General features: G+C 38.5%; 1 protein-coding gene across 1 annotated transcript; it reads right to left on the bottom strand.

The window, feature by feature from the left end:
- Positions 1-5100: 5100 nt before the first annotated feature.
- Positions 5101-11196, bottom strand: GLRX2 (glutaredoxin 2). The gene is made up of 4 exons (XM_006834181.1): positions 11090-11196; positions 8660-8723; positions 7062-7238; positions 5101-5395 (listed from the first exon to the last, which is right to left on the bottom strand). The coding sequence occupies exons 1-4, from the start codon at positions 11194-11196 to the stop codon at positions 5261-5263; spliced, it is 483 nt and encodes a 160-aa protein (XP_006834244.1). The 3' UTR covers positions 5101-5260.
- Positions 11197-14528: the final 3332 nt, after the last annotated feature.

The raw sequence follows: 14528 nt of genomic DNA, 5'->3' as shown, positions 1-14528 counted from the left end.
TGGCGGCCAGGGAGCAGATTTGCAGAATGTGCCCTTTTAGCTATTTAAATTATTATATATCCCTGAGTGTTTTTGTGTACATCCCCCCCACACACGTTATAATGAAATGTCAAAAAAAAGGAGATGGGGGAGAGAATGAAAGCAAATACTGTTGAAAAATGGTGCACGGAGGAAATTTTAATCATTGCAATGAAATGATGGTGTAAAGCCGGAGGAAAAAAAGCCATATTTACCATCCCCCCCCAAAAAAAATCACAGTCATCTAAATAAAACTCTTTACTTTGTCCAAAGAAGATAGAAGGAATACACAGTCACTACCAAAAAGAAATGGTCTATGTTCAGCCATTTCAAGAGGTAGTTTATGATCAAGAACCAATGGCACAGAAGAAAGAAATCCAAACTGCACTGAAGGAAAAAACATGACTCCAATAACTGATAGAAAACAAATTGAAGTATTTCAAAACACATGCAGCACTGGAGGCACACACTTATCTATCTATGCCAAGAAATTTGGAAGACAGCTACTACCTTGGCCAACCTGTTACAAAAGGTTCATATACGTGCCCTTTCAAAAGAGAGGTGACCTAATGTAATGTGGAACCACTGAACAATATAATTAATATCATGTGCAAATAAACTGTTCCTAAATATTATTCAGATACGGTTGCAACAGTAGACCAACAGGAAACTGCCAGAAATTCAAGCCTGATTCAGAAGAGCATCTGGGTCTAGGAATATTATTGCTAATGACAGATGGATCTTGGCTGAAAGTAGAGAATACCAGAAGGATGTTTACTTGTGCTTTATTTACTATGCAAAGACTTTTAACTGTGTAGCTCATAATAAACTATAGATACCATTACAAAGAGTAGGTATTCTATAAGATTTAATCATGTTCATGAGGAACCTGTATACAGCACAAGAAGCATTTGTTCAAACAGAACAGGGGATACTGAATGCTTTAAAATCAATAAAAAGGTATCAGGGTTGTATTCTTTCACCACATTTACCCAATCTGTATGTTGAGCAAATAATCTGAAAAATGGATTCTATGAAAAAGAACATGGCATCAGGATTGTAGGAAGACTCATTACCAATCTGCAATTCACAGATGACACAACCTTTTTGAGGGCAGCAAAGAGGACTTAAAATACTTACTGATGAAGATCAAAGACCACAGCCTTCCGTATGGATTGTACCTCAATGTAAAGAAAACAAAAATCCTCATAACTGAACCAATAAATAACATCATGATAAAAGATTGAAATTCTCAAAGACTTCATTTTGCTTGGATTCCCCATCAATAATTATGGAAATAGCAGTTAAGAAATCAAATGACATATTGCATTAGGCAAAGGTGCTGCACAAGACCTCTTTAAAGTGTACAAAAGCAAAGATATCAGTTTGAGGTCTAAGGTGTACCTGACACAAACCTCAAAATGGCCAATACCAGTCACTAATTTCAGCTCACTAATGCCTAATATTATTGCCTTAGGCAAATCTGCTGCACAGGAACTTTTTAAAGTGTTGAAGAGCAAAGATGTCAGCTTGAGAACTATGGTGCTCCTGACCCAAGCCATGGTATTTTCAATAACTTCATATGGATGTGAAAGCTGGACAGTGAATAAGGAAGATCATAGAAAAATTGATGCCTTTGAATTGTGGTGTTGGAGAATACTAAAAGTGCCATGGGCAGCCAAAAGAACCAATAGTTCTGTTTTGGAAGAAGTGTAGCCAGAGTGCTCCTTAGAGGCCAAGATGGCTAAACTTCGTCTCTCATACTTTGGACATATTGTCAGGAGTGAACAGTCGCTGGAGAAGGATATCATGTTTGGTAAAATGGAGGGTAGGAGAAAAAGAGGAAGACCCCCAACGAGATGGATTGACCAGGTGGCAGCACTGATGTACTCAAGTGTGGCAGTAGCGAGGTAGTGAGGTTGGTCCAAGATCGGACTCTGTTTCGTTCTGTTGTGCTTGGGGTTGCTATGAGTCGGTTTCTGTTTCGATGGCACTTGACAACAACGGCAATGCCTAAGATATCAATGCTTATGCATTCCATTTCATTTTGACAACTTCCAATTTTCCCAGATTAATTTATTTTCTAATGTAATCCCTTTCAGAGCACGTATAGTGGTTGGTGTTGTTAAGTGCCGTCGAGTCAGTTCCGACTCATAGTGACCCTGTACAGGGTTTCTGAGACTGTAAATCTTTACGGGAGCAGAAAGTCTCATCTTTCTCCCGCGGAGTGGCTGGTAGTTTCGAACTGCTGACCTTGCGGTTCACAGCCCGATTCGTAATCACTATGCTGGCAGAGCTCCTTACGTATAGTGGTAGCAAAGCAAAATCTAGCTCTTCTGGTCTCAGGGATATGGAGACTTATGTTCAAATGGTCCATGTGTCCACTGAACTAATTGTTTCCAAGCGTGTTCAAGTCCTACTTTCTTAAGTGCTTCCTTTTAAAGATCATGCTGGAACCCAAATCTTTATTAATCATTAAGTATAATGTTCAGAACACTAAAAAGCAGACATTAGAGAAGCTTCTTTTCCCTTTGTTAAATTAAGTCATAAGTAATAACTATGAGTCCATGTCAAAAATTACCCACACTCTGGCTGTAGAATTTGTTTTAAACAACTTTTAGAAAAGACACATACATCCTTTTTCGAAATAATCTCCTTGCTTTTCACTACACTTTGTCCATCTGTCAACAAACTTTCGTATTCCCTTATTAAAAAATGTTTTAGACTGAGCTGTGAGCCACGAATGCACCGCCGTCTTCACTTCATCAGAGGTGAATCTTCATCCTTGAAGGGCTGCTTTCAGGGGACTACACAGGTGAAAGTCTGATGGAAAAAGACCAGGGCTATAGGCAGGATACTGTAACATATTCAAAACGAAGTTTTTGCAGAGTGTCAACAGTATGGGCAGGGGTAGGGGGATGTGAATTCTCATGCAAGATCACAATACCCTTGCATGGTAGTCCTCTGTGTTTAATCTTAGATTTAAGATTCAGCTCCTCGGTAAGCATCTCACTGTTAAAGGAGCACTGTTGAATGCTGAGCCTTTTTCCTAATAGTATTCCAATACTTGGAAATCTTGAAAATCCCAGAAAACTGTAAGCATCAATCTTCCAGATGATGATTGACTTTTGAACTTTTTCTTGGTCAGCGATTGAGGATGTTTCCAGTCCATATTCTGCTGTTTGTACTCTCTGGCTCGTAGTGATGAATTCATGTCTCATCACCAGTAACAACTGTTTAAAAGAAATTTTTATCTTATTCTGCGTATGGGTCCAAATTTTGTTTGCAAATGTCCAAACGCTTCTGCTTCTGCTTTTTCATGAGTTGTTTCGGTATTCATCTCACACAAACTTTTTAAAGCTAAATTTGTCATGGATTATATCATAGGCAGAGCCACAGTTGATTTGCAAATGACTTGCCACATAATCCACTGTCACTCATCTATTCAGCAGAATCTTTTCATATGCATGGTAATGTTATCATCCGCGGATGTGAACGGGCAGTTCAACATAGCCAGAGTTTGGATAAGTTTTAACTCACCCTGGTAGGTGTTACATGCTATGGAATTGTTAAGCCTTTTGATGACAAGAGTTTCTCTTCTTAATGCTGAATTATTTCAAGGCCTAAGTATAGTTAAGAACCAACCACTCACCTGCTTTCACCATCCTACCAATCTAGGAAGAGTTTGTAAAATGTTTTTTCAGTCAAGCACTGTCAACACCATTTGGTCTGTGTTCCTACATCTTGAAAACCTTTGATAACTAATATAATTAACAATGATGACAGACATTTACAATTTTGCTTTTCTCATATGTAAGATATTTCTTTTATTCTCTAACAAAGATTTTACATCACAGCATGCCATGTAAAATTTCTCAAAACATAATGTAAAATACAAGGACCAAAAAGCATTGCATTCTCTGTCCTGTATCATTTTTGTAACTTAAATAAATGATCACATGGGAAAAAAGTCACATAAATTCTTGCTTAATGAGATCTCTTAATGACAGTGTCATAAATCTATTAAAGAAGCACTTTTGATGGCAAATGGTCAAGAAAGCCACTGGTTGTCTTCCTCAGAACTGTCCCAGACTTCCTGGAACATCTTGACCAGAAAGCAGCATTTACCTTAAAATCCATTTTCCTATCACTTCTAAGCTCTTTTCTGAATCTGATGATCTGCCAGTATGGCTCTGTGGAATCAACCAGGAAACTGCTTTGTAGACATTTAAAAAATTGTTGAAAAGAAGCAGGAGTTATGTCTTGATTAATAAAATACCTTAGAAAATTTTCTTTATTCTCAAGACTTCTATAGGATAAATCTTAACTTTATCTGAAATAAAATCAGTCAGAATAATATTCCCAGTCACAGAACTGCAGAATCAAATGGCTTTATATCAAAACTTGCTTTATAGGCTATCAAGTCAAACCTTCTATCCAATACCTGAATTTCTTGTGAAACATTTCCAAGCAGAGTTTCAACGTTCAAGAAGTCAAAACTCTTCACATCTTATAACTTAAGTATATTTCTGAACTATTTCAAAAGTTCATCCTTATAACATGCTGACATGTGCCTACTTTTAATTCTGCTCATAGATAAAGTTCTGCTTCCAGAACTAGAAAGTCATTAAATGAATCATTTTGTTTCTCTAAGATAACTTTCAGGAACACAGTGGTTCCATAAAATAAGCACTGAACTCACAACCACAAGGTCAGTGGTTCAAGCCCTCCAGCCACTCTGAGGAAGAAAGATGAGGCATTCTATTCCCTTGAAGATTTAAAGCCTTGGAAACCTTTATACGTGGTCACTATGAGTCGGAACCAATTCGACTTGACAATACTTAACAACAAAAACAAGATAACTTCTGTTCTCTTCTACAAATTTACTAAAGTTCTATTACTCTGGAAATACTAAGTATGAAACTTGTTACAACATGCTATAAAATACCCCTACATGGGTTAGGCATATAACCTACTATCTAGAGCTCGGTTATAAATTTTATATATAAATACCTAATAATACAAACTTTCTACTTAACTGCATTCCATCTCTTTTGCTCAAGAACTGGCAAATAAAAAGATGAGGTTTCAGCAGGAATTTATTGTTCATTATTTTCTATACCTTAGTCTTTTGTGATGATAATTCATATATTTAAATCATCTTCAAACATTTAAAAGGCATTATCAAGCATTAACACTTTAAATAACTGATATTTTATTAGGAAAGTTACGAATAACTCCATCACTGAAATTCTTTTCTATTACTTTTTTTTAAATAACACTGATGGACTAGTGGAATCAATTTCCCTTCTTCATGAAGTCTGTGAGTGTCTGTTGCACCTCCAATAAAAGCTCCATTGACAAATATTCTTGGAACCTGTTGAATACACACAATAAATTAGGTTTCCCACTATGATCAGAAATAGAAGACAATTTCATATACTAATACAGTTTATCAGGACTGGGTACTTTTATGAGCTGGGGACCACACAAAGATCTTTCATAAATTATCTCTTTAAATCTTTACAGGTACTATTTTTGGTCCTATTTTGCAGGAAACTGAGATACAGGAACTTGGCCAAGGTCACAGTGATAATAGCTGAGATGCAGATCTAGGACATCCGACTGTAACGCCCTGTTCTTAATGCTACATAATGCTGTGGCTGTTAATTGCCATCGAGTTGATTCTGACTTATGGCTACTTTATCCGTGCAGAGAACTGTTTCGGAGGTTGTCAAGGCTTTTAGAAGTAGATCTTCAAGCCTGTCTTTCAAGGAGCATCTGGGTGGTTTCTAACTGCTAAACTTTTGGTTAATAGTCAAGTGCTTAAACATTCGTACCACACAGGACTGCATAATACCATTGCCATCAAATCAGTTACGATCCACAGTGACCCAACACATTGTTTCTGAGACTGTAAATCTTTATGAGAGCAGACAGCCTCATCTTTGTCCAGAAGAGTAGCTAGTGGGTACGAACTGTTGACCTTGCCCAACCAACAGTGCCACCAGGGCTCCTTAGAACTATTGTTGTTGTTGTTGTTGTTAAGTGCCGTCGAGTCGGTTCCGACCCATAGCAATAGGTAAAATAAAATATCCTCTAATTATTTATATTTATGTGTCAACAGTTCGAAACTACCAGCTGCTCCACAGGAGAAAGATGAGGCTTTCTGCTCCCGTAAAGATTTATAGCCTTGGAAACCCTGTTCAGGGTTGCTATGGGTCGGAACCGACTCAACGGCACTTAACAACAACAACAACAATTCTTTCTGTTTTACTAAGGGGTAGCGATTATACTATAAACTTCAAAACTACCAGCCGCTCCGCGGGAGAAAGATGAGGCTTTCTACTCCCGTAAAGATTTACACCCTTGGAAACCCTGTACAGGGTCGCTATGGGTCGGAATCAACTCGACGGCACTTCACAATCAAAAAATCACAATGTAAATGTAAACAAAGAAAATACAATAATTTATATGTTTCTGATTATACATATTATGGGGAAACAACCTATGGAAAAAAAACACAAAATGTGGAAAACTGAAGCACTCCTAAAGTCCTGGTATGGTGCTGTAGGGTAAGTACTGGACTGCTAACTGCAAGGTAGGAGGTTCAAACCTATCAGCTGCTCCCCAGAAACCCTATACAGGGTCGCTATGAGTCAGAACCAACTCATTGGCACTTAGCGAAAACAAGATAGCATTCCTCTTAGTCTAGTAACTGAAGACTGACCCTGTTCTACGTTGTCCAAGAAAGAATAGTTTCATCTTGAGAAAAGCTCCACGAGGACCTTAAAGAATCATAAACATTTGTTCATGACAACATCATTACCTCATGTGTCCCAGTCAAAATATACACACACAATGAAAGTAATAATAAAATGAATTAACTCTACTGTTTCCTCTTCTAAGAATCTGATCCCCAGATCTTATATTTCTTAACCAATATAAACTCTTCAGAGAAACATCCCCCAAGAGGGTTATGTGCTGGGTGATGATCCACGTCTATTATTCCTGGGAAACGGTACCACAGAGGATATACTCACAGTTCTTTCACCTGTCATTTTGAAAAGAGCGTCTTGAAACTGGTTTCCATATTCAAGCATGTCCAATTCCACTACTTTATAGTTAATGTTTATGTCATTGAAAAGCTTTTTAGCCATTGTACAATAAGAGCAAGATGTTTTTGAGAAAATCACCACACAATTATCTGAAATTGTTTCCTGAAACAAAAACAAAAGAAAAAAATCACTTTAATTCCAGGCATTACCTTTTGAAAAGAAAAAGCATGATCTAGTGGGAAGGGCATGGATCTGAAAGTCTGGTGGTTCAGGGCTCGCACTAAAAGTCTCTTACATCTATATTTTTCATTCCAAATATAATTGATAACATTGGTTAGAAAAAAATGAGCATGATTTCTAGCCTGTAAAAGAAAAAAATATATACAAAAGAAATTCTCTAAGGCAGAACTGACTGAATATAGCAATGAAAGAAAAAAAAAAACAAGAGAATACAGTAGTGCATGATAACTCTGAAGGATCACTTAAGAAGCACCTGTTACGTGTTAGGTCCCTGGGAAGGAAGGGTACACAGTTAATGCTTAACTGTTGTTGTTGTTGTTGTTGTTGTTGTTAGCGACCCTATATAGGGTTTCCAAAGGAGCTGCTGGTGAGCTTGAACTGCCAACCCAGCAGTTTAAATAACTTTGCAGTGTGATACGTTAGCCCACAGCACCACACCAGGACTCCTTATGCTTATCTGTTGTTGTTGTTAAGTAACGTCGAGTCAATTCCGACCCATAGCGACCCTGAACAAGGTTTCCAAGGAGCAGCTGGTGAGCTTGAACCACCAACCTTACAGTTCAAACAACTTTGCAGTTTGGCGCATTAACCCACAGTGCTTCAATGCTTATCTACTCATCTAAAAATGGCTGGTGGCTCCAACTCATCCAGTGGTGCTGTGGAAGAAAAGGCATGGCAATGTGCATACATAAAGATTACAGCCAAGAAAGCTCTACGCAGCAGTTCCGCTCTGTAACCCATGGAGTCACTGCGAATAGGAGTTAACTTACTGGTAGTGGGTTTGGTTTCTGGTTTATTCCATGCTGGGTTCTATGTTACAGGGGAAAGCTGTGAAATAGCTGCCCAGGTCAGAGTCAGACAGTATCTCTGGTCTAAGGCAACTTGCTTAGTGTTAGTTATGGATTTGAGGAGGTCCTGCTGCATGCCATCAAGTCAGTTCTGACTCATAGTGACTCTGTATAGGGTTTTTGAGGCTGTACATCTTTATAGGAGCAGAAAATCTCATCGTTCTTCTAAAGAGCAGCTAGTTATGGATTCAGACTGCTGATGACCTTGTGATTAGAGCCCAACACATAAACCATCTATAATGAAAAGAAGCCAGCCTCAAACAGCTGACTTAGCAGATGCCATTAGAAGTAAAGCATATGCATTTTGACTACTAAAATGTCTACATTTTTCAAATGAATGAATTTGACAGCAGATATTTCAAAATGTAATTTAGTAATTCATTTGCTGAACTATAGAAATGTCAAGCTTGGATACTGATTGAGCATATTCATTATATATGATACAATTCTTTTTCCAGAGATGAAAATGTTTGCCTTGTCTCTTCTATCACTCACTTGGATCTGGTTCACAGGAGCCGTTGCTGATTTCCCCCACCATGATGATATGCTACTCCCCATCCTAAAATGAATTAAAAAGCACAATGCAATTTATTAAGTATTAAAAATACTATCACACATGCCGTTTGAAGAAAATAATTAGGTTTTTGTATATACGTGCAAACATATGCCCAAACTTATGAAATAGAAAAAAAATTTTTTTACATATTATTAATGCAAAATAACTGTTTACTAAAACAAAAAGGGGGTTCCCAAAGTACAAATGATCAGACCTGACCATTCTACCCAGCCAAATATGTTATTATCTCCAGAGATCCAGTGGGCCCAATGTAAGTGCCTGGCCATAAGATCCTGGCTTAAACAGGAGTAACTGCTCCAGTTCAAGGACCCCAAATGCTGAGTGTTCATCAGAGATTCGGCCTTGACTGGTTGGACCTATGCAAGATCAAGAAATATCTATCCCAATGTTAGACCCACTCCTAAGACTTCATTCTTAGGAGCTGTGTTTTACTTTGGGACCCTTGCTCTTCCAGCATTGTTTTCAAATTTACAAGTATAGGAAAGAAAAACTTTGCTAGAAAGGAGATTTGGATCGAATATTAAATATCTTATATTAAGTTTTTAAACAACAACTGAATGTACTTTTGATTTAAGTAAATCTTCAGTTAATCCAAAATACACAAATAAAACAAAAAGGGTTTGTGTTCTCATCTAACTAGCCTCCCAAAGCTCATAACTACTTTATAAAAACACATTTACTGGGTTTAAAGCTTCATACATTCTTATGGTCACTCCATTTCAAATATTATCTCTTATATTGCCTGGCCATATGACCTGACCTTCAATTAAAAAATACAGTTTCTATATTCTTATTAAAACATTCCAAAACTCCATGAACACTCTCTGAAGCAAGGAGCATACAAAATCTAGAGATTTTTTTAAAATTAAAGGTTAGCAGTGGTTCAAACGCACCAGCTGCTCTCCAAAACCCTATAGAGGCACTTAACAAAAACAACAAAGTATCAGAAAGGAACCACAGGGGAGTATAAGAGGTTTGCATTCAACAGCTAAACAAAACATTGGCAGTTTAAACCCACCCAGCAAAACTCCACAGAAGAAAATGCCTAATAATCTGCTTCTGTAAAGATTACAGTCAAGAAAACCTTTTAGAGCAGTTCTGCTCAGTAACACATACAGAGGCAGCTAACAACCAGATATCTTAATCATAATGGTTCATAGCTCAAAATTTCCGTATCTGTAAAGTGAGAACAATTATCATTCCAACCTCAAAGGGTTTTGTGAGAATCAAATGAGTGGATATGCAAAAGCAGAACAGTGCCTGACATATAAATGCTGAATAATGACACACAGTAAATGCTGAATCATGTTTTACATAATTATTTACTGATTACAGGGATCCCCTTTGCCTCAGTATTTATTATGAAAGACCCAGTTGTTGAGAGCTGGGGTATACATTGTAACAGTAAATATCCATAAAAAACTGACCAATTTAACATCATGGAAATCTCTCTGCTTACCTCTAGAACTCTTCCCCATCCACTTCATCTTTCTGGGCCCTAATATAATGTTGAAATAACATTCAACACTATGATGCAAACTACAGAGTAAAACTAAAAATCTTGTAAAATTATTTAATGGTTCAAAAGAGAAATATTCAAATATATAAGGGTAAAGTAGGATTAAGAATCAAAGGTTCAGATATTTTTAAAATAATTTTTTCATGATTATGTTGCAAACGTTAAATTTTGATAAAAAGATTTCTTGTTCAACACTCCATTCACTGTCTATTAGTGCACTTAACACAAAATACTATTAAATCAAGCAAGTAGGAAGAGACTGTTACAGAGACTGATGTAAATGCAGTGAAGTGCAGATATGAGAACTGTGCTCCACCTAGCCAAAGACCTCAACTGAACACCTTAGTCCCGGCTTTGCTCAACAATTTAGCCATTTAAAGAGTTACCTTCATTTCCCGAGGTAGAGATGAAAGTTTTGAGGAAACAAAAATACAGGACGCAGGGCTAAAAGTTTCACATGAACAGTGAATAATCATTTAGTCCAAGAATGCCCCATGCAATATTTGGACTAGTCATTCACTGCTTATCTGAAATTCTAATTTAACTGGGAGTCCTATGTTTTATCTGACAACTCACAGTGGGGTTCAAATGAACAATAATCAAGTACTTTTATCTCGAGAATCCAGAAAGCTAAATCAGACACCACCACTTGGGTACCCTTCCTAGCGCCAGCAGCAGCCGCTCTGCCCCTACTCTATCTGGGCCCTCCACGGCCGCCGCCTTCCTATGGCCTCCGCCTGGGTGAACTCAGGGCCCAGCCGGCAGCGGCGGAAGCAACTCCCCCGCCCACCGTGCCGCGGAACACACGAGGCCTCCGCGCTCCTAGTACCCAGAGGCTGCTGCTCTCGCCGTCCCGCGGAGACCTCCAGCCGAGTTGTTCCTGTTTCCGTGCCTGGCAAGCCGCGTCCCAACCAGAAACGCACGGCGCCAGGACATGACCAGAGCTCAGTCCACAGCGACAAGGGGAGCGTAAGCGCGGCCGGGAAAGCCAGCTTCTGCCGCGCCGCCCCACGCGCCCAGCTCTGCCGGTCGCCACCCGTCTCCTCCGCTCAGTCGCGCGCCTTCCTTCCGCAGGCAGCCCGGCCGCTGGGCGGCGCGCAGCATCCAGATCTGGTTAGGCTAACCCACGTTAGTCAGTGCTGCCACGGCTCACCTGTAGGTGTGTAGGGCTCACATGCAAGTCTACAGGGCTCACCTGAAAGCTTCCTCGACTCACCAAGCTCCGCACCTGTTTTTTTTAGGGTCAGGAAGTTCATAAAAGGTTTCAGGCGCAAGGAAACAGTGCGCGGAAGTTGTGGCCAACATTCTATAGAAACGTAAAAGAAAAATAATGATCATGATCGTACAAAACAGGATCAACGTGCCAGTGAATGTTTTCATGTGAATAATAATAGCATCATCACTGCTTCCTGTCAGACAGGTTTCTCTATTGGTAATATAACCTTAATGTCTCTCTTTAAAATTACGTACCTGATCGAGAGCCTATATAAATGACCGGACCTTGCCGTTTTTATACTCAGATTTAAAAACGAATGCAAATAGAGAACCTTCACTTGAAAATAAATAAATAAATCATCTGTTTTCAGGAATAAAGATGAAATTAGAAAGCAATAAAATTAACGAAACTTAAAATAGGCCAAAGGCCAGGACTTTGAAAATGGGCGAGTTCTATGAGTGACATTTTCTAAGCTACGCAGTAATGGTAATAATAGCTGTTTGTGTGTTGCCATGTAAAGTAAGGTGGGTCAGTATTTTCTGAAAATGACACTTTGTTTAAAATCAAAGAATAAGTGGTGTGTATAAAATTCTAAACAGTGAGAACAATCCAGATCATTTTTGATGTTTCATAAATAATCACCTAGATAAACTTAAGACTCAAGTTATAATGTACAAAATAGAGCTTCTGTTTCTAGCAGTTCTTTTATACTTTGAAACGGACTGTGCTTCATTATTTTATAAAAGGATGAAAATTAGTTTAAAATTTCAATATGAAATTATTCATAAATCAAAAAATAATCCAAAGTTAAATCAGGTTACCTTCAATTCCTTGATTTCTTTTTTGTTAATTAAAAAAGAACTATTTAAGGTTGTTGTTTCCCCTTTGACTGTTGTGAATAATGCTGCAGTGGGTCTGTGTACACGTATCTGTTTCTTCTTTTGGTTTTGATTCTTTTAGCTATATACCTAGAAATGGAATTGTTTGGTCATATGGTAATTTTATGTTCAATTTTCTGAAGAACTGCCAAACTATTTTCCACAGCAGCAATACCATTTTGTATTCCCACCAGCAGTGTAAGAAAATTGTCATTTTTCTGGTAATAGCCGCCTTAGTAGGGTGTAATTAAGAAATGTACTGCCTTGTCTTTGTTTTAAGGAGCATGGTGGTTACTTTGGGCTGCTAATCTCAAGGTCTGCAGTTCGAAACTACCAGCGGTTCCTAGGGAGAAAATAAGGCTTTCTGCTCCATTTAAGATTTACAGTCATAGAAACCCTATACAGAGTCACTGTGAGTCGGAATCGACTCCACAGCATATAACTGCTACCGCCATCTTTATTTTGAATTATTTTACCTAATTTTCTCAAGTTGTTTTATAAAACAATGACCATTATGAAGTGAAATAATTATGATAGAACTGGTGTGGCAGGATGATAAGCTGAACTGCAAGGTCAGTGTGAACTGCAAAGTCAATGGTTCAAAACCACCAGCCACTCCTCAGAAACCCTATACTATGGGTCACTATGGGTCAACGAACTCAATGGCATTTAATAACAACAATAACATGGACAGATTTTTCAAAAGAATCAGCAAATTAAAAGGACTCAGTCAAAATTAAGCATAATCATAATTTCCTATTTCTTTGTGCTTCATGGGGCATCATTATGCTGACAATAATAGCGCATTAAGAAGTATACTGGCTAAACAACTAGAACAAAAGTAACAAAAATGTTGACACAAAGTGAAGCATTTAACCAGCATCATGATCAGTATGTATAGAAACTACTATGGAATGATAGCTCATTTTGCTGAGTCTATTCGTAGTGGTTACGATTCGGGCTGCAAACCTTCAGGTCAGCGGTTTGAAACTACCAGCTGCTCCGTGGGAGAAAGATAAGGCTTTCTACTCCAGTAAAGATTTACACCCTCGGAAACCCTGTACAGGGTCGCTATGGGTCGGAACCGACTCGACGGCACTTAACAACAACAACATTTTCATACATGAACTCCTAGTGTGGTACTGTAGGATCAGCACTGGACTACGAAACCACAGACTGGCAGTTCAAACTCACCAGCTGCTCCTTGGAAACCCTGTACAGGGTAACTATGAGTCAGAATTCACTTGACAGCACTTAGCAATTTTCATACACATACATATAAGTATTCTGGTTGTTCATTTTACATGTGTGGTTTGAACTAAATATGGGGGAACTGTGGGTTAATGTGCCAGATCGCAAAGCCGTTTGAACTACAAGGTCGGTGGTTCAAGCTCACCAGTAGCTCCTTGGAAACCCTATACAGGGTTGCTATGGGTCGGAACCAACTTCACAGCACATAACAACAACAACAACAGTGTAAATACTCTACACTATAAAAGGAGCATAGTGGTTATTAATCGGGCTGCTAACCTCAAGGTCAGCAGTTCGAAACTACCAGCCGTTTAGTGAGAGAAAGATGAGACTTTCTGCTCCAGTAAAGATTTACAGCCTCGGAAACCCTATACAGGGCCACTATGAGTGGGAACCGACTCTATCGCACTTAACAACAACAAAGAGAATTAAAGTATCTTTAGAAGTTCTCTAAAGCTTAAATCTTCTATTCCTTGAATTGCTTATTAAAGGTCACACATTTTATTTGACAATATAAAGAAAACAAAAAGCCTCACAACTAAACCAATAAATATCATCTTGATAAATGGAGAAAAGATTGAAGTTGTCAAAGACTTCATTTTGGTTAGATCCACTGCCACTTTTAACATACTTGGACATATTACCTGTCGGGACCAGACCCTGGAGGAATATATATTTCTGTGTAGCGCTGTGTGGCACTGTGTGTTAATGAGCCGGAATGCAAAGTTGGTTTGAACCACAAGATCGGAGGTTCAGGCTCACCAGCTGCTCCTCGGAAATCCTATACAGAGTCGCTATTGGTCGGAACCGACTTAACAGCACTTAACAACAGCTATGTAGAGTTGTTGTTGTTGTTAAGTACCGTGGAGTTAGTTCCGACTCATAGTGACCCTGCACAGGGTTTCCGAGGCTGTAAATCTTTA

This window comes from Chrysochloris asiatica, unplaced genomic scaffold, assembly GCF_000296735.1.
Source record: "Chrysochloris asiatica unplaced genomic scaffold, ChrAsi1.0 scaffold00009, whole genome shotgun sequence".
Classification (NCBI taxonomy): domain Eukaryota; kingdom Metazoa; phylum Chordata; class Mammalia; order Afrosoricida; family Chrysochloridae; genus Chrysochloris; species Chrysochloris asiatica.
Note: the sequence above shows the minus strand (reverse complement) of the source record. Positions and strands in the feature narration are given on the sequence as shown.